The sequence below is a fragment of the Podarcis tiliguerta genome, assembly GCF_965153285.1.
Source record: "Podarcis tiliguerta genome assembly, chromosome: 10".
Classification (NCBI taxonomy): Eukaryota; Metazoa; Chordata; class Lepidosauria; order Squamata; family Lacertidae; genus Podarcis; species Podarcis tiliguerta.
Genome location: NC_139543.1, coordinates 46,203,014 through 46,227,640, shown reverse-complemented (window position 1 = coordinate 46,227,640; position 24,627 = coordinate 46,203,014). Strand labels below are relative to the sequence as shown.

The 24,627-nt window shown below is 45.4% G+C and overlaps 1 protein-coding gene and 1 long non-coding RNA gene across 4 annotated transcripts; both read left to right on the top strand.

The window, feature by feature from the left end:
* The first annotated feature begins 364 nt into the window (after positions 1-364).
* CDC42EP1 (CDC42 effector protein 1) lies at positions 365-17,619 on the top strand. Of its 3 annotated transcripts, none has more exons than XM_083400819.1 (4): positions 365-572; positions 6,341-7,383; positions 12,353-16,382; positions 16,641-17,619. In XM_083400819.1, exons 2-3 carry the CDS (start codon positions 6,966-6,968, stop codon positions 13,168-13,170), a joined length of 1,236 nt encoding a protein of 411 aa, XP_083256945.1. In that variant the 5' UTR covers positions 365-572; positions 6,341-6,965; the 3' UTR covers positions 13,171-16,382; positions 16,641-17,619. The 3 variants fall into 3 exon arrangements, with proteins under 3 accessions (XP_083256945.1, XP_083256946.1, XP_083256947.1); XM_083400820.1 differs by having other exon boundaries at positions 373-572; positions 12,353-16,371; positions 16,629-17,619; XM_083400821.1 differs by having other exon boundaries at positions 373-572; positions 12,353-16,377; positions 16,772-17,619.
* Positions 17,620-20,167: 2,548 nt separating this feature from the next.
* Positions 20,168-22,749, top strand: LOC310658647. The gene is made up of 2 exons (XR_014502403.1): positions 20,168-20,839; positions 21,228-22,749. It is a non-coding gene; the product is annotated as an uncharacterized lncRNA (long non-coding RNA).
* The last annotated feature ends 1,878 nt before the right edge of the window (positions 22,750-24,627 follow it).

The window sequence follows — 24,627 nt, the reverse complement described above, 5'->3', positions numbered from 1 at the left end:
CGACCCACGCTCTCACGTCCCATGCGCGCTGCTGCTCTTTGCGCGCGTGGCGCACCGTCTAGTTTCCCCCCTCGAGTTTTGGGCGAAAAGAAGGTCTTGTTGGGAGCGCGCGGGAAGAGGCTGGCCCTCCATTCCACTTCGCGAGGGGGGAGCAGCCAGAATGCCAGACGCTTCGTGAGGCGGAAGTCTCATGTGGAAAGACGGGGGGGGGGGAGGATGGGGCTCAGGAGTTCCTGAATTTCCCCCCTGGCCGGACTTTTGAAATCCATTCCTCCGGACTTCGTTCCCTGACGGCTCCGGATTGGTCAGGGCGGGCTGAAACTCCGCCCCGCGCTCTCCACATCCCTCTCGTGCCTCCTCCAGCGGCTCCAGTGCTGGATGCCCGCGGTGAGGGAACGGAGGGCGAAGGATTTGTGGGTCTCTCACGTCACTGGCATCCCTCACCAGGCTGTGTGGGGCGAGGGGGGACCGCTTTCCCCGTGTTGTGGGCGTGCCGGCAAGTTTGCTGTGGCGGAAAAAAATAATCCAAGCTCCCCAGAAAGTCTTCTCTTTTTTTGTCCCCTCAAGATAAGGTAAAGTCCAAAAGTTTTTGGTATTTGTATGCGTGTCACACATGAGGGGTGTGAGGCAGACTGGGCTGGCAAGGGGAAAGTGGAGCTGTGGGGTGGGGAGTGACATCGGGGGCCTTAAAGGAAATAGAGCTCTATGGCAACTGCTAATAAAATCCTTATCATCATCATATGAGAAGCAGGGAATAACGGAGGGAAGCTGTAATAGGAAAATGTGAATTTAAAGAGGCCAGGAGGAGAAATGGAAAGCAAGTTGTTTGCGGGATGGGCACTGGAAGAAGGGGAGAGACAATGTCAGAGAAAAGAGAAATGTAAGTAAGTTGAAAGGGGATTTGTAGATGGGGAGGAATGAGCAGAGAGGGAAGAAGAGATAGCAGGGTTGAGAAAGGTCTAAGGAGTCAAGAGGGAGCCATGTCACAGAGGAAAATGGTCACCAAAGCAGAAGTTGTGATGTGCATGCGCCAGGTGAAAGTAGTTTGGATCATCTTTTCTTTGAAGGGTTAAGCAGGCCACTTTGCTTTTTCAGACAGGAAAGGGAATTACGGGGGGGGGGGGGAGAGAGTGTGTATATGTGAAGTATCTAGGAAGTACTTTGATCAAAGTCTTGTGGCTCCTTAAAAACTAACAAATGTATTATGGCGTAAGTTTTCGTGACTACTGTTCACTTCATCAGGTGCATCTGAAGTACTTTGACATTTAAGATCAGATAAACACACACACACACACACGTCACTTTGTTTTCAAGGCTTATGAGGTTGACCTTCCAGACTATTCTCCCGATCTGGGCAGGAAAACTGTCTCCAGCGGAAGGATCTTCTAGACTTTTGCTGGTTCCAGTTCCACATGGCTCAGCTGATACGGCTTTAAGTGTTGCCTAGCAAGGGGAAATGGGCAAGGACTCATTGCGCTCAAAAGTGTGACTCCAAACAGTTCTAGTTCTGTTCTCAGACCACCTTGAACCATCTCTTTCTGCTTTTGGTGTGCCTACCTTTAGGGAAGCCCATTTGGGTTCTAGCTGCTCCAAGCAAGGAGACATCTGGATCGGTTCCCTTTCACTCTTATTTGGAAGAGAACTATCTCTGGTGACCTCTTTGAACTTTACCGGGTCAAAACTGAAAGCCTAATGGGCAACTAACATGATACATTGATTAAGTTATGGTGGGCTGCACAACAGCAAGCCAGAAGAATCCCCTAAAATAAGAGGCATCATGAAGATGGTGGCCATTTCATGTTGTTCACTCTCTTCTTTCTTTGGGGTTCTTATAATAGGCAGGACTGGGGTGAAGTAAAGCTGGGTATCCAACCTGAGAGATACTAGAAAAGTAGGGGGAAAGCACCTGTGCCAACCTGATGTCATACAGATACGTTGGACTACAACTCCCATCAGCAGGGGCATGCAGGGAGTAGTGGCCCAAAACATCTGGAGGGCCCCAGGCTGGGAAAGCCTGTTCTAGACAGATGGCCAGGGTGGCAAATGCTGTAAAGCAATGGCTGCAATCCTATCCACCCATATTTGGGAGTATGCAACTGTTGAACTCATTTGGACGAGCCAAGTAAATACGCTTAGGAGTCCACTGCACATGTGACAGATGAAATACATAGACTGAGGAGCAGAACAAAAGCCATTGTTCATCTGTTGACCACGAGAGCTTTCCTCAAACAAAGGCATAACTGGATGTTTGGCCTGTGAATTCTAGTGAGTGGGAAAGATTTTTGTTGTTTTCGTTCCAGACTAATTTGGTAGTCTCAGCAGCAGCAGCCTAGGTTGGCTGGAAGGAGAAAGAACGAAAGAGGGAGCAGAGCCAAAGATGGAAGATAAGGAGCTCTGTGGAGCCAGTGGCACATTGTGGTTTGGGCATTACACCAAGGCCTTCTGGCTGCAGGGGAAGGGCACTGCTTGGCATTTGCCACCCGGGGCAGCAAGGACTCAGAGTTAGAGTTTGAGCTTGTTGTATGTGTCAGGAATTATTTATTGGCTTACAAGGTACTTCCCCTCACAACAACCCTGTGAGGTAGGTTTGGTTGAGAGAAAGTGACTGGACTAAGGTCACCCACTGAGCTTCACTAGGAATGCAGGCCTCCTAGCCCAACACTCTAGACCAGGGATAGGGAAGCTGTGACCTCCTAGATGTTCACCCTCAGTGTTAAACCATGGTTTAATGTGATGTGTCAACAAGGCCATTGTACACAAATAAAATGAATAGGTTCCTACACTCAAACTCACTAATGGACTGAAGTATGAGGGACCTGGAGGGAAAGGGAGAGGACAGAAGAGTCAGTGCTTATCCTGACTGTACAGTTGTAGAGATATCCCATGAACATGTTTAGGCTACTGTGCAAGAAATGAGAACATACACACCCAGCTTCCTGCAAAAGCTGCCATGTTGATCAGCATGATGTAATAAAAATATAGTATCTGCCAACTACAGTACATTCAGGCCTGCTCACTGGCTGCGCTTGAATGTGACGTAACGAAAAGCCTGAATGGGCAGCTCTAGACTGACTGGATGCAAGAGATGCCTGGTGCTTTGTACTTGATAATAGTTTGTAGAACAGGAAATTGCAGCAGGTGCATCTTTTCTCAAACATGCCACACTGTGACAAGACCAGCTGCAAAAATTACGTTTTCTTCACTGTTGTCAAAGTTACAGGAGATCCCGTTCTCCCTTGGTTCTGGTCACTCCATGTGTCTACCTTAACCAGCACATATTTTTCTTAAAATGGTGTATATTACAATTCTGTACATTCCCAGTTTCTGCTTGTAGCCTGCAAAGAGAGAAGGCTCCAGAGGAAACAAGGCTCAGGAATGCATCCCCTTCTTCTGGAGCTTTTCAGGCAATGTGGTCCACTGATGGCTCTAGACTCCATCATTCCTGAACCTGGTGCCTTCCAGATGTTTTGTACACCAGCTCCCATCAGTCCCAGCTAACGTGGCCAAAGGTCTGGGATAATGGCAGTTGTAGTCTAAAACACCAGCACCAGATTTATGAAGGCTGCTCTAGGCAGTGGATTGTATCTATGTGGTGTATAAGGAATGGGAGAATTAAAAGCAAGATAATTTTTCATCAACAGTCCCTTCTTTTTTTCCTGAAAGGGCTCCTGTGCCTTTCATAGCTGCATGACACACAGAAAATCCAGCTGGAAATATTCTCAGCGTGGAGATACGTTGATAAGAAAAGCCTGGGACTCTTGAATTTGTGCTTGTTGTGCAGCTGTGAAATGTACAGAAACACTGCCAGAAAAAAGTTGGCAACTGTTATTTACAATAACTGTATTTTAGGTTGCCACTATTTGTTACTGGCAGGGCTTTGGGGCCTTTAACAGCTGCATGATGGGAAGAATTCAACTACTGCATCTCTGTTCTTGGATAAAACTATACCTATTGAATTTTGGCCCCTGCAGCTGTTAAAGATAGGAGGCTCTTGCCATAAAGAAGGTGGCAAAACTGCTAGTACTTCTGATGATTTTTCAAAAAAAATATTATTTTTATATTTGATTATTATTGATACATATTATCTATTTGTCCTGGATTTCTTTTTTGAAAAAAGGAAGGTGGGCTACACATATTAAAAAATAAATAAACACTGCATCTTGCATTCCTCACTAGCTCCTGTCATGTGTGTGAGAGAGTATGTTTGAATAAAGCACATGTATTACCTCCCAGATTGGGCAGGGGGGAGTGGGGAGAGCCAGCCATCTTCTCCTGCCCCTGAAGCGTTACAACACTTTGGCTCTTGACATGGAGGGTTCTGCTCCATTCCCTGATGCTGGAGAATATGTCTCCCAAAATGCAGGGTGAACAACCTTTTCAGGGTTAAGAGCCATATTCCCTTGGGGGAAGGTGGTTGGGAGGTGGTGACAGGTGGATTAAAAAGAAAAAGAAATGAACATCACTTCTCTCTCTCTACCTGTCTCCTCATAAGTCATGTATCATCCATTCAGTCTCTCTCCACACACACAACACCCATTATCTCTCTCACTTCATTCATTCCTCTTTCTTCTTCATCCATCCATCATTCATTCTTTCTTTCTTTCTCTCTCCCTGCCCCATTCTGAGTTTGGGCGCTGCTCCAAAGATGTCTAAGGCTGCATGGAGCTCAGGTGGGGTGTGGGTACAAAGTTATCAGTAAAGGCAAGCAAGCTATTCCTTCCATAGTGATGGAAGCCATAGTTTATTGGAGAGTGCACATGGTAGAAGAAGGTCTCAGGCAGAAGGCAGCACCATGTGCTTAAGACTAACTCCTTCCATTATTTAATAAGAAGGCTATAGCACTGCTGGCACTGAATGCAAATAGCAAATAGCAAATCCACTGGGGAGAGGGAGTTGTTGTTGTTGTTGTTGTTGTTGTTACTACTACTACTACTACTACTACTACTACTACTGCAATCCATCTTGTGAATTTTTCATGCTGCCTTCACCCCCATGGGTGACCACCACTTCTGTGTCCTTTTGTAGACCGACAAGTGACACTGGCTGCCCAAGGGATGAAGGGCAGAGGGTCACTGTTTTCTCCCCCTCCTGGGGTGGGGGAAGGGCCGTCAACATCTATCATAAATCCCAGTTTGAGGTTTTTAATCTTTCATTTGCCAGCTGCGTAGATAAGAGGGGCCCTGAGTGAGCAAACAAGAGCCAGGGCTGGGAAGGAGACGTGGCCCTGGCACAGAGCATGGCATTCTAGCCTGCCTTGGCACCTGTGCTTTCCAAGGTGATCTGCAAGAGAGGGAACAAATGGAGAGGGGGGTGGGATGGAGCTCCTGGAAAGGCTAAGGGCAGGGCCGGCACAAGTCAACAGGCTTTTAAAAAAGGGTATTCAGCTGAGAAATGGGCACAAGAGCATTTCTTGGGAGCCAGCTCAATGAAAGGAAATTTTGTACTGAAATCTGGCAACATGTCAAACCTGTGAACTTTTCGTCATTGTCGAAATTTCAAACCCTGAGCAAAATACCATTCAGAGCTGCTTCCAAAACATTTTAAAAATTATGGTTTTCTGTTTTTTAAAAAGAAGTCAGGGCAATGAGATAAGGTGAACAGTTGAAGTCAAAACAAAAAAGTGTTATCTGCTACATGCAGTGAGAACCCGCCAGAATAAGAGTGCACAACAAGAAGTAAAAAAGCAAGTGAGTGGAGAAGCCAACCCACCACACTTCGCAGGGCAAGGTCAGGTGTGCCTTCATCTGGGTGCTGCTCCTTTGGAAGGCCCTCCCACCCCACTGAAGCAGGCTTCCCACCCTCCATGAGATGCAGAGAAGGGCCTCTCTGGATCTTAAGAAGCAGGCAGGGGGCTATGGAAGGAGATGGTCCCTAAGGTATCCTGGACTTAAGCCATGCCAGGTTTTAAAGGTAACCACTGGTAACCAATGAAACTTAGGCAGATATGATAAATTAGGACAACTTCCACCACCATCAAATTTTGTTTCAGACTATCTTGTTGGCCATCATGCTAGCAGAGTGGGGAGATAAGGGGGGAAGTTATTCTTGCCTGCTTATTGGAAGACCTTGTGCCTTCTCCACAACTGCTTGACCAACGATATTGCACTAAATATAAACCATGAGAGCACTAAAGCATAACAGGCAGAAAACCTCACCCACCTGGTGGGGCATCTCAGAAGAAGTCCTATTTAATCGGCCCTGTAGAGCACAATGCAAAAAGTGCACTTTTGCTACACAAGTTGTCAACAAGAAGCAGTTGAGCAAAGTCTCACTTCTGAGGTTTTCAGTTTCAGACCATCTCAGCTCAGGAGCCTCACCTTCCTTTCTGTCTTTTTTTCAGAACCTCTTACAGCAGGAGTCCAGGATCAAGGCATTTGACTCTGGCTCTGGCGACCTGCTGTCCCATCTGTTAGCCAGCTCCCATACCGGTGGGAGGTGGAATAAGAGAAGCCGGGAGAGAGAAAGAGCAGGCGGAAGAAGAGTTAGCGGATTAACATTAATCCTCCAGCTTTGCACACTTCCAGCCAGACAGGAACAACGACCGGTGTAACAACAGCCTCCTTGATCACTGCTTCTCCTCCCTCTGTCCAAGGAGAGAGAGAGACAGGGGTTCCAGTCTACACACATCCTCTCTGCATTCCTGAAGGCCCAAACCTGGAAGAAACAAATTAGCCTGGTAGCTGACTTAAAGCTGTGAAGAGACGCTATCTAGGGGATCTACAGAGGTGGGTGGAAATCAGGTGCCCACACCCAGCTGGAAACCTAGAAGTTCCACAACAGGTTGGTCTTGAATAGGCTGGAAGAAAGACCTCTGAAGCAAGAAAGAAAGCAGAAGGACAAGTGATGGCGGGATCCTGGACTGTGACAGGTCACTGAGACACACACAACTCCAGAGTTGTGCCCACCTCTCTTGAACGGCACTTCGCTGTATTTCTGAGACAGTGTTTCGATAAACGGGCTAGAAGATGAGTCTTGGGAAGCTGCCGGTGATTGGTTGGGTGTCTGGCTCCCACAGCAAGCGCCGTCTCAAAGTGGAGCTGACCCCGGACATGATCAGCCCACCACTGGGGGACTTCCGCCATACCATGCATGTGGGTCGTGGCGGCGATGCCTTTGGGGACACTTCCTTCCTCAGGAACCATGGCGGCGAGGAAGCCAAGCCCAACAACTTCTTTGCTCGGACACTGTGGCACGTGAGGAGGAGCCCACTAAGGAGCCGAGGAAGCAGGAACAAGGACGAGGCCTCTCCTACACCCCCTGCCATCTCACCCATCATCAAGAACGCCGTATCACTGCCGCAGCTCAATGAAGGAAGCTACGGGAGCGATGGCTTTGGAGTTCCCTTTGCCTTCAAGAGCACTCCCAACAGCTTCTCTGGCTATGGTAGGTGGCATCTGGTGGTGGATTGGTTTGCCTTGCTTCACTCTTAGGTGTGCAATCAAAACAATCCTACACATATGCAAATGCAAATGCTTCTTTACTGAATACTTTTGAGATTTCTGTTTATTTAGGAGTGCTGTGCATGTTTAAGGGCAGCATGCTGAACTTGGCCTCTTCCATAATAGTACAACTATTTCTCATTGCTCTTTCTCTATCTGCTCCATTAAATCTCCTTTCTTCAGTTGTTTTACTTGTTACAACACAAGTCTGCAGCTTGCTGTACTAACAAATCAGTACTTTCTCCTGAGTCATTGCAACGTGTCCAATAAACAACATTAAATGACAGGCTTGCATTTAAGTTGTTCCACGGGCATCACCGGCAAACATGACTGTACATATGTTTGGGTCTAGAGGACTTTTAAGTGAGTAACATAATATAAAATAAAAGCTAAGGAGATAGAAAGTTTTTGGTTGGGACGTAGCTCTCCAGGACTCTGAGTGCTTTCATAAATCCCCCCCCCCAAAACAAATGGTAGCAAAGCATTTAAGTATGCGCCATAGATCTCATCCATTTCCTTGTGATGGCTTTCCCAATATACTTCCACCAGTGTACAAGCAGTGATATTTCTGCCAAGTCATGCAATCCCAGAATGCACTGCACATACTCCTGGCACCATTAAGAAGAGGCTAGAAATAGCTATGTATGTTTTCTGGTCTACCCAGTTCTCCACAGAAGTCTGAAAGACTGATGGGAAACATGGTTTGGGGGAAAAACAAGGGAAAAGAAAAAGAAGGGGCAGGGTAAATCTCTCATTGCAAATATACATGCTGTTAGTGAATATTACAGGAAAGCAAAGCAAAGGCCCTGGATATTTCCAGGAATGACTAATGTTTCAGAGACGTCTTATTTTCCTCAGAGTAAACATTAGGTCAGTCCAGTGCATAGGGTCTTCTATAAAACAGCTACTGATTCTTTCTTGTTTGCTTGCATACCTCCACTACCCTGGCTTATTGACTTGCTTATTACTTTTCTCTCTCATCTGTTTCTTCATTGTTTACTTTAGATCAAAGTGCTATTCTCTGAAGTCCTTTGCTGATTTTCTTTCTTTCTTTCTTTACCATGTTACTAGCAAATAAGCAAGCTTAACTTTGCAAGAGCTAAACTGGTAGAAATTAGAGCAAAATAATCAAGAGCAACAAGATCAGCTTTGCAGACATCATGAGCAAGTCAAATTAGATTAAAATGTACAAGCAGACCAGGAGAGAAAAATAATTGATGTCTGCTGAACTGTGAACAGTAGCAGGTAGAGTTGCATATGGCACCATGGCTCACCTGACCTCTGATTGGTCACATTGCTGCTGCTTACCAGGAAGTAATGGAGGAGGGGAGAAGTGGGTGTAGTGCAAACACACCAGCAGGAGTGCTGGATTGTCCCTGCCAGTGTGTTTGCACCATGTTGGCCTTGCCACTGCCTCACCTCTCTATGGTAAGCAGCAGCAATGCAAGCAACTGGAAGTAAGGTGAGCAGCAACACCCAACCCCACCATCTGCTGCTGACTGCAAATGACGACAGTATGGAGCATCCTAAGGGGAGGATAGTGCTATTGCTGTCCTTGCTAGAGTTGCCAGGTCAGGTCAGGAGCATCCCAGACCCTGAGATTTCAGGGCCCAAACCAGAGACCTTAGGGTGGCCCTTGGTGATGTCATGGAGATGGGTCCTGGAGACAGAGGTTAATTGGGAGAGGAGAGGAGAGGAGGGCAGATGCACACACACAGCGTGTCTATGCTATAATTTGCAGCCAGCTCATCTTCTAAATAATTTATTATTATTATTATTATTATTATTATTATTATTATTATTAAATGCAGCCTTGCCCACTTGGAGATTCAAGCCTTTCACCCACGACCTGGAAGGGGCCAGGCAAGCCCTTCAAGTCTGCAAACTCTAGTCCTCACTTCTGCCTCATCTGCATGCTCAGTGTTATTTGTGAAAAACCCTGCACATTTACAGATTGTACCTCTGGAAAAGACAGGTTACCCCCAACTGGCATACAGAACATATGTGTGTATCATTTGCATAGCATGCAAAAGCTTTTCACAACTTATGCTGAATGTGCGCAGTGCGTGTGAGTGAAGATAGCATTAACGATTTTGCTTTTAAAATATATTCGATTTGTGATTGGAATCAAGATATGTAACGAGTCTTGCTTGTCATTGTTCCCATGTAAACCATACTGACAGCCTTTTCAGCTCAGAATATTTTTTTAAAAAATAAAAGTGAGACAAAACTGGCTGGTATTTTACAGTACTGGCATTACTTTAGGGGTTAGTAAGTGTGGAAGAGAAGGAAATAAAAGATGGAGAAATAAATCTAAGGCTTCAGTCCTGTGCTCAATTGTTTTAGAAGTCTTAAATGTGCAAATGCAGTGGAGATAATTTCACTGTCACATAACCTAGGATTGGGCTGTACATTGGTTTCCTGGTTTGTCCAGTATTGTCAGATAGTCATGGGCATGTAAGGTGGTAGTTAAATAATTTGGGAGCAGCCTTGTCAGAAGCTCTGGAAAAGCCTGTCTTTTTTGTCTCGACTCTGGATGTTTGTCTCAGGCAACAAATGCCGAACATGCGGCTGTTAGGAAATAGGACTGTGTGTGTGTTTTGGGTAAGGAATTTACAGCATGTTTGGCAGAGGAGAAAGGAAGAGAGGAGGATATGGGGGAAAGGTGACAGTAACATGGGCCCTGGAACAGAGAGTATTGAATGGAGGGAGAAGCAGACAGACAGGGTGCAATAGGGCAACCATTTCTCCATTGGCAAAACGCATTGCCTGGTTCACCTAAAAGGGGGAACCTAGACCCTCCACTAACCATCATAACTAAAGCTTCTAGCCCTGTGGTGATTTGAGCTCAAAGCTTTGCATAGCAGCTAGCTTGACTTTCACTGCTTAAACAGAGACGCTGCTTGCTCTGTCTAGACTCTGCATGCCCAATACGAAATGTCCACACTGCAGCATTTGCACTGAGGTGGGACTAGCAGGGAGGTGAATAACGGTCTCTGTTCTGAGCTCCTGTTGCTGCAGAATGTCTTTTCCCCAGCTGCCTGGCCCCCTCTAGCATTGCTGGCGCCTGCCTGGCTTTCATCAAGGCGGAGAGCAGGGCAACGCTGCCCTCTGTCGAACATTGCAAGCCATGCAGCAGTTGCCGCATACACATCCTTCCGCCCCCAGATTTCTTTATATCGCCTTTTCTTTTCACCCAGATTAATTCCAGCTTTATGAGTAAAGGAGAAGCCTGGGTCAGTCATTCAAATGTAGACCTGGTTCCCCATTCTCTCCAATTCATCCAGCTAATATTGCAGTGCAATCAAGCCTGCAATCCCATTGCTTGCTATTTATTTGCGGCGCAGCCAACCCTACGATTTCATCACTCAGGCCAAATGTCCCTGGTGCAGAATTCGCCCTGCTCTTATCATAACGGTGTACACAAAAGACTAAAGGTTATTCACAAACGCTATTAACTTAAAAGTGATCAGCATCTACATCAAAGTATCTTTAAACCAATGAGCCCCACACTACTTCTTGTAGCACTTGAGAGGGACTGGAGAGTGCCTTGAGTTATTAGGCAGTTATTGGATCGCCCATCAGTTTATGCCCAATGGATCAGGCAAGGCAGCATCGATCCCCCTCTTTCTGCCTCTGTATGGAAAGTGATAATATCCTGATAAGGGTACACAGCCCACCCTACAGCTGACAGGCATAGAGGCAGGGGTTGCCAATGCTGTGGTTGGACTCGCAGCTCCCATCAGCCCCAGCCAGCATGGCCAGTGGGTGGAGTTTATGGGAGATGGAGTCCAGCAACAGCTGGAGGGAACCACCTTGGATACCCTTGGTTTGGGGTGATGTAAGAAGCATCCTTCTTACCCCCAAATCTTGGTATTTCACCCCTGAGCCATGACTGATTGGGCAAAGGCAAAGTATTAACTAGCCTGCCCCCTAACTCCAAGGTAAACACCTTCCTCCTACCGTTCTGGGAGCTGACTGAGTAAATGATGTGTTTTTGTGAAAGCACATTGTGACTCCAAGGTGGAAAAACACCCTCTGCCCTGGTTTTCGAAAGTTTGGGAAGCTCAGGCCACTGAGCTTTATTTGACAGAGGATGGAAAAGACAAGGAAGAAAAGCGGTGTGCCATTCTCATACTGAGATGTCACATATTTCCTCTACTCTCTACATCTGATAGAGACTCTGTTGGAGGAAGGGAGGATACCGGGTGAGCTCAGGGATGAACCATTTGCTCTTAGCATCGAGAGCTGCTCATTGGAAATAGCTCATAAGCCACTGAGCTGTGGCTAATTTGCATATTTTAGTTGCATGCTATTAACACAACGTGCATGAGCATAGCAAATGTGAATCAACATTAGCTTGACACAGTGCGCTCCTTCTGCGATAACCTCATCCTGAAATTGCCATCCTCTGATGCAAAGAAACCTTGACTAAGCACTTGAAAAGCAGCAAAACTACGTCTTAGAAGCCATATCAGTTGTCAAATGTAATAAATGTGGTCTTCATTCTGACACACTTAGTTTTCACCCTTCTTTTGCTATCACATCTGTTAACATCTCTCCAATTGTGAGGGACAGAGACTCGCATGGTTTTAAAAAGAAGGATTGGGCCACACAAAACAGCTTTCCCTTTCCCTGGGATACCTGGAGACTAATGCTGACCCATCCATATGTTTTGCTTCATATATGGATAAGAGGATTGCAATCCTACACCAGCCTTCCCCAACCTGATTCTCCCTAGAAGTTGTTAGATTACAATTCCCATCCTAATGGATGTGGGGGTGATGGGTGTTGCGTTCGAAAACATCTGAAGGGCATCACACTGGAGAAGGCTGCCCTGTGCTCTCCTGTGTACAGCAAAGGACAGGTTCTCCCATGCTTTGTTCTGACCATTGCTTTCACTGTCTTTTCAGGAGTGGAATCTGGATTCTGCACCATCCCTCGTGTTCCTCGCTCAGAGAAGACCCAGGAAAGCTCCCACCGTGCCGAATCAGCGCTGAATCGCTCAGACTCCTTGCTGTCTTTTCGCCTCGACCTTGACCTTGGCCCCTCCCTGATGAGTGAACTCCTCCATGTCATCAGCTTCCCGGGAGATCACGGCCGCAGCAACACGGAAGAGGAGGAAAGAGGGGAGGGCAAAATTTCAGCCTGCACTGCCTCACCACTTTGCCCAGAGGACACCAGTGGGGAGGACTCATTGCCCTGGAGACCAGGGTCTCTTCATGCTAAAAGTGAAGAGAGCAAAACTGCATCCAGCTTTTGGGTTCGCTCTGAGGCCAGTTCACCACTGGTGCAATCCGTTTGTGCCAATGGGGATTTTCATTCCAGAGAGTCATCGCAGGAAGGGTCGCCCTGCTCTAGGGGAAAGCCCTCCGAGCTGGGAGCAGTGCCGAAAGAAACCCACTGGCAAGAGCACCAGAATGGCTGTGACATGGAAGCAAGAGAATTCAACCGGGCAGCCCAGGTTTTAGCTTCCTACCGCAGCCTGCAGCAGCGAGAAGAGCCAAGAAACCAAGCCTCGTGGGAAAGCCCAGAAGCCAACATGTGGCGACTGAAGGCTGAACAGCAGGAACGCAAGGCCAGATGGCACCACAGAGTAGAGGAGGAGGAAGACGAGGAGGAGGAGGAGGAGGAAGAAGAGTTCTACAGAGATGGAGCAAGCATTGCTAGGGAGAGGCACAGTGATTCCTTTGACTATGTTGATGAGGAGGACGATGAAGTTAAGGTTTGAACAACTGTAGATGCTCTCTTGTGACCTCCCATCACACTCCCAGGAGAGACCAGTGTTAAAGGGAACTATGCACCTTGCAGGCCGACTGGTGTGTGAACTCACAGGGTTAGCCTTCTTTGGAGATGTTCTAGATGGTGATAGGCCGGTGAAGGAGGGAGCTCCATTACCTGCTTTGCTCTCCTGCTCCTCCTTCTGGCTTTGGTGGTCTAAAGAAAGGGACAGAAGTAAAGCAGAACCATACAAAGGAGACGGCCAGCCTTTGTTGGCTCTTTCATTGAGGTCATGGCTCTGTGATGCAGCCAGCATTTACAGGTGTTAATGAGTTCACATTTCCCTTTAACCCCATTGGCTGACTGATTCTGTCACTGAAAATTGTGGCATGACCCCTCCATGGCCCGGTAAAAAGAATTTATCCTTAAGGAAAGAGGGGGGAAACCAAGGAGACCCTGTACACCACTGTCAAACAATTATAAGAAGGGAAGTTTTTTGAAAAAGGAGCAAACCTGAGGTCTAGGTGGAACAGGAAAAGCCACAAGATGCTAGGCTTCCTTCAGTCCCAATGCAACATTATTCACCTATCAGGAAATACTTATGTCTTCTGCTTGAGGTAAAGATCACAGTCACTAATCTTCCAGTCCGATATTCGAACATCAAACTATCCAAGATGTCCTCTCTCCTCTGCTTATAAGGAACACCAGACTTGGATTGGATTTGACCTCAAATTGGCTGTTTGGTGCTCCATCCATTTCTTCATTTACTGAAACCTGGATTGGACCTGGTCTGTTTATCCTTCCTTTTGCATTTTAGTGAGGAAATGTACATTTTGGTCTTCTTTGAGGTATCACTCTGAGCTCATTCCAGGGAAGCCTATCTATGAAGTTGTTATTCACCCTGCTTCCAGGGATTGCACAGGAATTGAGTTCAGGGTCCTCCATTTTGTGCAAGTGTAGTAATCCAATTCACAAAATGGGAGACAGAGGGAGACTTTCCACCCTGCTCCCTGGGTCTCCTAGAGCAGGAATAGGGCATGTAAGGCCCATAAGCCATACCTGTTGTTGTTTTTTAACTGTGTCCCCAGCACTCACAGCCTCACTGCCATTGTGGTAGCTCACCCACAGGCTGCTTGTTCTGGAAGAAAAGCACTTCTCAGGGTATAGCTGGGTGGAGCCCCTCAGTCTGCCTTAACATGCCTAACTTGTCCCACATGGGGAACATGTGGCGCTCCAGATGTTGGAACCAAATTCTCACCAGCCTTAGCCAACATGGCCAATGAGCAGGATGATGGGAGATGGAATCTAAAAACATCTGGTTTTCCCCATCCCTGTCCTCAAAGATGTGGCCTCAGGGGCTATTCAGACAAGCATAACGGCATTATCGAGTCCTCAAAGACTGTACCCCACTTCAAGTTTCACTAACAAAGTGGGGAGAAGTACATTTGAAATGTACCTCACGGGAAATATTCTTCCACAGCAACAATTTCCCACCCCAGAAAGAGTGAATATGGTCAAGCCTTCTCTTTGAGCTGGTAAATTACACATAGGGATGCTTTTGGCGGGCAAACACCTCATGTGAAACATGAGGTGGGTCACTCTGAATCCTCTCATGAGGCACATTTTGAAGAGGTCGTCACAAAAAAGGCTGGGGGTTGTTGTGATCTTCTCCTAGCATAGTAACAACATAAGAATCAGTCTCCTAAGTCCAACTCTCCCCTTGCCCCCCACTCTGCATATTTTAGGAGATACTCATACACAGCCTTTTCCCAGCCCTGTCTGCATTTTTCTGTGGTCAAATCACTCTGCTCTCAAGAAACTATTTAGATGATAAACAAAAGGGATGAGGCGGATGCCAAAGAGCAAACGCTTGGTATCCAGAGGACATACCAGCCATGAGGAAGAAGTCATTGTACAGCATCTGATATGGCTGCCAGTAAGAATCAGAATGCATCACACAACATGATTTCCCATAGAAATCATGTTTAGAAAGACCCAAGAAGATGCATTTTTGTTCCTCTCCCTCCCTGACCCTGTTACTGCAAAAAGATTCCATAAAGTTTGTTCTCTTGGTGTCTAGCTCGGTTGACTCAAGCAAACACCAGTCCAGAGTAGGGTCTCACTGCCCTTCTACCCAGTGTTTGGGAGGGACAGATAAAGCAAAGGAGTCTTTTCTTTCCCATAACATATACACCCTTCAGGAAGTCTTTTCTCCACAATTCTGTCCAGCAAGGTCCAGTATTGTATACTGTTTGTATACAGCTAGTTCTGTCTAAGAGCGTTAATGATTAGAGCACACAGTTTCTCCAAGGGCTTGGGGAACCCGTGTCTGTCCTTTCCTCTCCTTCCTGGTGTCTCTGCTCAGCAAGGGGTGTTGGATCACAGCGCTCCACGTGTCCTCTGGTTTAGATGCCTCTTGGCATTGCAGCTTCTCTGGAATGAGCCCGTTTTCCCCGACACACACACAGAGAGGTTTTTGTGCCAAGGCAGAGATTTCTGGGGGATGAGGTCACACAACTTGTCCCTCACAGCACTCTGATTGTTCGACGAGCTGGCAGTGGCTGGAGGAAGCCCATTCCTGCAAAAACTGCCAACGAGATCTATGTGGCAGGAGCAGGGAGAGGAAAGCAGGAAGTAACAGCAGGAATATAATAGACAAGCACTGTGGAGGAAGGCTTCGCCAACGGCTGTTCCTCACTCCCGTGGGTTTTGACTTGCTGACCTCAACCCACTGGCGGCCTGAGGAACTTGAAGAGTTGCAGTTGCAGTTATACGTAAATGGCATTTGTGGGGAGATTCAATACTCGGCTCACACTGGGATTCCAGGGCTGGTCATCCTGGTGGTTACTGCTGGGTTGTAGGAAGCACTGGGTTAAATCTAACAGCCAGACTAGATGTACCTTTGCATTTAACATGCACTTTTTAAAAAAGGAAGCTGCCTTATACTGTCAGATAATTGGCCCACCAATCTCAGTATTATCTCCACTGATGGGTAGTGGCTCTCCAGAGTTTCATTTGGTGTTTCTCGGCACTTCCTGGGAATGCCAGGGCTTGAACCTAGAACCCCTGCATATGAATTTTCACACTGAGCTACAGCCCTTGTAGTCAAAGGAAGGTTTGCTCCCAAGGCAAACAGCAGTTTCAAAGGATTTTTTTGTCAGGACAACAGCAAGGAAAGAAAGAGCTACTCTCCTCTACTCTGCCTGCTGTTGTCCCAGTATAGTGGTACCTTGCAAGACGAATGCCTCGCAAGACGAAAGAGTTTTTTGTTTTTTGAGTTGCTTCGCAAGATGAATTTCCCTATGGCTTGCTTCGCAAGACGAAAACGTCTTGCGCCTTTTTCTTAAAACCGTCAATGCATTCCTATGGGAAACCGTCAATGCATTTCCTATGGGAAACCATGCTTCGCAAGACGAAAAATTCACAAGACAAAAAAACTCGCAGAACGAATTAATTTTGCCTTGCGAGGCACCACTGTAGTTATCAGACACACACCACAGCTGCTAATTGCATTCTCTCTCTCTCTCTCTACATATATATATATATAAAACAATGAGCATGTTAAATGCAACGGCACATTTAAGAACATGACTGGTTTAGGCCTAAAGAAGGGATCACCAACTCCCCCCCCCCCCAGCCTGTGGGCAAACCAGAGAAAAGTGTTGCTGCAAGGCACCATGCTCGCACCAAAACCAAGCACACATAAATACATGGCAACTACACACACATGCAAACTCCCCCCTCTGCCAGCAATTAGACTTGGGGGGGGGGGTGTTGCTTCCTTTTGCAACCCCAGTGGATGTAATCTTACTGGAGAGTGAGGATGGGGAGGCAAGAGTTAACCTTCCCTCCCCAAGCTCCAATAATCAGGATGATCGCTTTCCCACCACAACGATTAGGCAACTGTATTATTAATTAAATGTTTATACCTCCCTTCATCAGCACACCACAGGGCGGTTTACAACATAAAAACCCATAATATAATAGCAAAAGGGGGGAAATATGAATCTTCGAAGCCTAATTGTGGTACAGCTGTGTTTGTAGCCTTTTGGTGGTGGTGGTGATGTCACAAACCACCACAATTAGCCTTGGGGAAAAGCATTTCCATTGGCTTAATTTCAGCAGGCAGGGAAACAGAACCTTGTGGGTGTCAGTGAATGTGTCGGTGGGTGGGTGTGGGTCCATGGGTGTCATGTTGGCAACCCATGCCCCAAGGGATTGACGGTGTGTGAAAAGCCAGTCATCCATTGGAGCTTCCATAGCTTCCTGGCCATTTTCCTATATGTTATAGAGAAGCAGAGAGGAGACCTTGTGTTGCTTGCTCTTGACAAACATCTCTCCAAGATCTTTCTGGTTTATCTGATAAGCTTCAAACCAAAGATTCCCCCCTTCTATGTATTCCTTGCACTTATTACTGTTCTCAATATTACAATTTTTATACACATATATTATATACTGACTGGTGATGTGGTAGTCTTTTTTCCCCCCTTGAGAGTGGGACAACTTTAGGGATCTAGAATAAGGGTCCTTGGTTGCAAGACCCACCCATGCACCCTACACGAACATATCACACCCATTCAGAGTTCCTCCTGCAGTTTCCTAACAACTGAAGTCTCCTTCCTTAGGCTATTAAAATGGTGATGAGACTGGGGGTGAATGAGTGACTAATCATTTTACCAGACTCCTAGGAAGAGTCTGATTGGACAGCGTTCTTTGGTTGTGAGTCTACATGATGCATCAGAGGTTAGTTGCCCAAATACTCAGAACCACAGAAGAAGCATTCTTCTTTCTTGCAGCAACACAGGCCCCAGAATTCTCAACTTCTTTTTGCCTTATAGCCAACCTAGTTCACAAATGTTAGCAGCCCCCTTGAAAAGCATCTTTCGCAGGCCTCAGCCTTTGTGTTTGTTACCCTGACTTCCTGAATCCGTGAGTTTAAAAGGGAGGAGATGCATTTAAAAAGATTCACAAACACAGATAATTCACAATCCCATTTCAGGCCCACCACCAGCTTGGCCCAATATGTGTATTTGTAGAACAGTTCAACGGTATGTATTCAGTGCTGATTTTTTAAAACATATTATTTGGGGGGGGGGGGGAGAATTAAGTTTGCAGTCCTCAGAGGAACAAGTATTATGTGGGCTGGTAATGTGCAAAGATTCGCTTCTAGATGCAGAAGGCCAAACTGAAATGAATTGATGTGAAAGTGCGAGACACACTTGAGTGCCTGCAATGCTCCAGGTCACAGCAATTTCTGGGCTTCATCAGATGTTTGCTAGATGCTGCCTGTGGCAGATGATTGCATGAAGGACACAACCTGTCAAGGGTTTTCATTCTGTAGCAATTCCACTCCCCCTCTCCCAGCTTGAGGAAGATAAGATATGGCAAGGCCTAGTTAATGGCTAACCTGGCTGGAATTTCCCTAGAGATAAAAGAGAAGCAAAGATAATATAAAAGGAGGACTCTCTCCCATGATGTGATTCAAAGCACAACACCTGGGTGCCTCTTTCCCCAAACTGAAGGTGTCTGGTACCAAGATGAAGCTGTTTCTGCATCAAACCACTAAGTTTAGGCCATGGGTAGATAAACTAAGGCCTGGGGACCGGATCTGGCCCAATCACCTTCTAAATCCAGCCCACGGATGGTCCGGAAATCAGCATGTTTTTACATGAGTAGAATGTGTCCTTTTATTTAAAATGCATCTCTGGGTTATTTGTGGGGCATAGGAATTCGTTCATTTTTTAAAAAATTCAAAATATAGACTGGCCCCCCCATAAGGTCTGAGGGATGGTGGACTGGCCCCCTGCTGGAAAACTTTGCTGACCCCAGGCTGACTGGTAGAGAAAGGCCATAGAGCTGAAGCTTGCAGGACAAGCTACACTTTTGAAATTCCCACTTCTACACAGCTATTAAAACCTGTCCTGTTTTTCACCTGACCATACTAGTCTGAACTGGTACTGTCCGTTCTTACCACTTCATCCTGACTGATGCAGATGTTAGACCTGCACACAGTTATTTCTGTTGCTAGGTTTTAAACAGAAGAGCTAAGGCAGCGGGAACCATGGAATGGTTGGATTTGCTGCTTGGCACCAGTTGAAGGGTACCAGTACCATGCTGTTCTGTGCCATAGGCAAGGCTAACTACTTCCATCAGCCCCCATCCCATCAAAACTGCCACATTTATTTTAAATTTCAAGAATAAAAAATACAGCAGTCTTTGATTATCTTTCTCAAATGCAAAAGAAAATGTTTTAACAGGCAAATCATTATGAATGATTTTGTGACCTGTGAGTTCACAACATTTAAGTCTCTTAAAAGTTTCAGTTTCAGGCACATCGAAACCTCCCTTTGAGTGCCTTCTCCTTTGCAGATTTTGTCACCAATGCCGTCAGGTCAAGTGCTATTGCTTGGGCATATTCAGTTAATATAGTTGCTAAGCCAAGTAGCCTCTTTTGCAATATTGTTGAGTTATGTAACTTTTTAATAAGCTTGGGCTTTAAGAAACTGTTCACTACTTGCCACTGACACTGGAAGTATAAGCAGGATCCTTAAAGCAACAGAAACATTGGGCACATTATACAGGTGTTTTTGTTGTAGTATGAAGAGAAGTACTCATTGTGGCCACATGGACTGTGGAAATCTTCGAGTTGTAGATAGAAGTTCACAGCACAGACCTTCCACATCAATATCATTGTTTCCATTGTGCATCAGTAATTTTTCCAAATTCTTGCAGACCTTAAGTACCGTATTTTTCGCTCTATAAGACGCACCAGACCACAAGACGCACCTAGTTTTTGGAGGAGGAAAACAATAAAAAAAAAATATTCTGAATCTCAGAAGCCAGAACAGCAAGAGGGACTGCTGCACAGTGAAAGCAGCAATCCCTCTTGCTGTTCTGGCTTCTGGGATAGCTGCGCAGCCTGCATTCGCTCCATAAGACGCACACACATTTCCCCTTACTTTTTAGGAGGGAAAAAGTGAGTCTTATAGAGCAAAAAATACAGTACATTTTCAATAGATTTTTTTGTTGATACTTTATATAACATATACGAAACCAAATAGGGAATAACATTGGACTCTCTCGGCAACAGATTGTTATGGCCATGTCTAAGACAGTATAGCAGAAACCTACTTTGAATTTCTGTTTTGGATCTTGTGGTGCATCTTCTTAGGCCTCACCCTCAAACTTCCATTTCTTTCTCCTTTTTCTAACTTGTTCTGTCTCAAAGTTTGGTAGTATTTTTAGCTCCTTTGCAATCTCAGTAGCATCTCTCAAAACGTAGCAGGTTCACTATAATTCAAGTCAGGCACAATACCATCTTCTTATGCAGACTTCGCAGCACTCTCACTTTTCTTGACATCCTCTTTTCCCTCTGAGTGTTTTCTATAAATATCTCCCATTTGTGAAACTTCTGCCTTAGAGTTTATATCACTTGCAATAGGAGCACCATATCCAGCTCCCTCAGTGCTTGTTTTAACAAGGGTATCGTCATACTCTTGTTCTTCAATTGATTTCTGTGCACAAAGCTATTTCAGGAAGAACCCTCTCGCTTAGATTCCTCCTTAGCTTTTTCTCCCTCTCGTTTGCAGTACTGAGCTCCAGATGGTGGATTGTTTTTCCCCAGCCATAGCTCACTAGAAAAAGGAACACATTTCCTTACCTTTTCTTTCTACACATAGGTAAAGCTAAAAGGTAAAGGTACCCCTGCCCGTACGGGCCAGTCTTGACAGACTCTAGGGTTGTGCGCCCATCTCACTTAAGAGGCCGGGGGCCAGCGCTGTCTGGAGACACTTCCGGGTCACGTGGCCAGCGTGACAAAGCCGCATCTGGCGAGCCAGCGCAGCACACGGAAACGCCGTTTACCTTCCTGCCAGTAAGCGGTCCCTATTTATCTACTTGCACCTGGAGGTGCTTTCAAACCGTTAGGTTGGCAGGCGCTGGGACCGAGCAACGGGAGCGCACCCCGCCGCGGGGATGCGAACCGCCGACCTTTCGATCGGCAAGCCCTAGGCACTGAGGCTTTTACCCACAGCGCCACCTGCGTCCCCACATAGTTTCTACACATAGTTTTTATTAAATCTTTCTAACGTTTTCAAACTACATTGTTTCGTAAGTTGTGTTCCCACCTTCACCCCTGCAGTGTTTTTACTGAAACCTCCACAGTGTTTTTGCTCAAAGCTGCAAAAGAAAGGGAAAGTGGTCAGTAGTTGTTTTATCTTTTTAACCTCTCTCTTATCACATAAGCACAATGTTTGATAAAAGAGAGCAGCAAGGCAGATTATGACTGCAATAATAATAATAATAATAATAATAATAATAATAATTTATTTATACCCCCCACAGTGTGATAGATATATCCATTTGCCTCTTGTTTTAGGCTTCCCTTGTCCCAGTGGGTCTCCCATGTTAAACAAACACACAGGAAAGTAGATATGAGAAGGAATAAAATAAGACAAACTGAAGAGGACATTCCCAGGGCAACTTACTTTGTTTATTGATTTATTATTACAATTATACCCCACGTTTCCTTCAAGGAGTTCATGGTATATGCAGTTCTACCCTTTCCCTGTTTTATTCTCACAACAACCCTGTGAGGTAGGTCATCTGAGGGAGCGTAGCTGATCCAAGGTCACCCACTGAGCTTCAGGACTGAGCAGGTTTTTAAACTTTGCTTTGTTCCAGTCAACGCACCAGAAAGATCAATGGCAAAAGGGGAGCCGATAACTTCAGCTGAGTGTAGCTTGTGTCACAAAAAGACACCCTATTTCTGCATCGAGGCAATCCTAATTCTGTGCCATGAAAACCTGCTCGCTGCATCAGTCCCACCCTGACCTCTTGAGATGTCATCCTATATTTTTCACTCATTCCAATATTTCTTTATGGCCTTAAGGAATTTTTAAAATTTGCTTGTTAAACTGTGCTTGGTACCATATCCCACCCTTGTGATCAGCTTCCACAGAATACACAACGTCTGAAAGAAACCCTATTCAAAACTTTTGCAAAAAAAGAAAAGGTCATGAATTCTTACACTGATCCCCAGGCCAAAGCAAGGAGGCACATTGGACTGGGCTCAATTTATGCCTTCTCGACATTCAATATATATACCAGATCTGGATTTATATCACAGGGTGTTAGAAAGAAGCTTGGACCCTGACTACAAATTGTAATAATATAACATTAATAAAATTGTTTCTATTTTATTTTTTTTAATGAGCTTGGGCTTGTTCGTTTATCTTTAAGTAGATCATCTCACACTTTGGATACCCAAGTGTGAAGTCATACGATTGACTGAATCAGAATTCGGGAACCGGTGCAATTTTTCTTATTTATTTTTGTAACAGACAGAGGAAGGAGGTTTGGAACAATTAACTTTGCAGAGGAAGATAGGTTGTTGTGATGAATGACAGAGGAACAGGAAAGGAACGAGACCAGCGATGAGTAAAGTGCCAACACTCTTTGCCTGCCGGAATCCTCCTCATTTCTAAGCATTTACCCTCCAGATACACATACTCGGCTTCTTTACTGTAAGAGAATTAGAAACTTGATTTAAAATACTAAAAATAAATAAATAAACCTCATTCATGAGCTACATTTAATGCTTCATGTTTCCATACATCCATGCATGAGCATAGCCAAGGAGGGGAGCAGAGAGGGGCATCTGCACCCCACCTAAATCAATAAAAATACATAGCAAACTGAGCTTCTGTCCCCCGCCCCAACAAAAATCCTGGCTACGCCCATGCAGCCATGTATTCTTTTGACAATAATTCATTTTGGTACAGTTGCTTTCTCTGTGGATCTTCTCAGTAGGTACCCACATAAATATATGGTAGGTTTGATGATGATGATGATGATGATGATGATGATGCACCCCCTCAGCTCAGTGTCCTATGCTGGAAAACCGCCCACCCCACCCTAAATCTGGTGCTACCTTAATCCTATGCAGCAGAGTTGCAGAGGTTGTCTGTAACTAGATCCCGCTGAAAGCAGTAGACATTGCAACCATTTATTTATTGCATTTTTAGCCCACCCTCCACCCCAAGCAGCTCAGGTGAACATACTCCTTCCCACCCCTGTTTTATTGCCGCAACAGCATCACTGCGAGGCAGATTAAGCTGTGTGGTCGTGACTGACCCAAGGTCATGCTGTTAGGGAGAGGAACAAGTTGTACGATTCAGGTACACTCTTTTTGCATAACAAGTAAAGAGAAGACGGGATGCTATTTATTTATTTTTTCTTTATTAAAGATGCTAGTCTGGAATTAGATTAGAGTGGGAGGAAAACTAATAGGAGCAAGAGAAGAGAGAGTTTCATGGTGAAAAAAAGATCCAGAGGAAAGAGGGTGCATGTTCTAAGTAAAAGAAATGTGGGTTTGACTAGGAGAGGAAAAAAATGATAAAAGGTTGGGGGTTAGTGAAGAGAGCAGAGAGGCATCTCAGCAGGTTGGGGAAAATCAGATATGCAGCAGCAGCAGCAGCATTCTGAACAGAAATCAAGAGGCGAGTGAAAGACTATTCAGAGCAGTTTTTAGTCAGAGAAAGACAAAATTCAGGCTGAAATGGTTGGCCTGCTTTTGCTTTCAGCAGATTAGAAGAAACCAGAAGAAGCAGAAAGCTATTCAGAGGCAACCTTGCCGACAGTGAAATTAAATTGAAACACTTGGATTTAAGCCTTAAAATTAAATGCTACGGCAATGAGGCCAAATCTGCTGTAAAAGTGCAGATCCTTTGGTTTTACTGGGTTGCATTTCAGACTGGGCTGCCTTGAAAGAAGGACTATAAGCAGAAAGAAGAAGACAGGAAAGGAATGGGATTGTAAAGATCCCATTTGCTAGATAAGGAGAAAGCAATTATTATAGACGCCGTCAACCATCCTGAAACAAACCCTGGCTAAGGAGTGCTTGCTTACCTGTATTTTAATTACCTGCTTCTCACACACAAAAAACCAACCCAATAATTTTATTGGTTTATTTATTTGGCTCTTACATATTAGCAGTTTTTCCACCAACAGAAATCACTGCTGAAAAAAATAAACTTTGATTTTGAGAATGACTTAAAGCACACCCGAAGCACATTTCCCCACTCAAAGAATTTTGGGCACCATAGTTTACTCCTCACAATTCCTGGCAACCTTTAAACTACATTGCCCAGAATTCTTTGAGGGAGGGGAATGTGCTCTGAATGTGCTTTAAAAGCACAAGTGTATGCAACTTACTTTGCACATAACAGAGCCTCCATTGAATGTTTGCTTCCTCCTCCCATGTTCCATCTTGAGATACACACAGAATGGCATCACCACTGGCCAAGCTATCTTATCCCCAAGGGTCTAGCACTGTCAAAAATTCAGTCAATTAAACTGCACATGTAAACCCTCTAGAAAGCAAAATGAGATTATTATTTTTAACCAAAAAAAGTTAAACATTAGCTATTTATTGAGCATTTGTTTGCAGTGAAGTGGCATCAAGCAT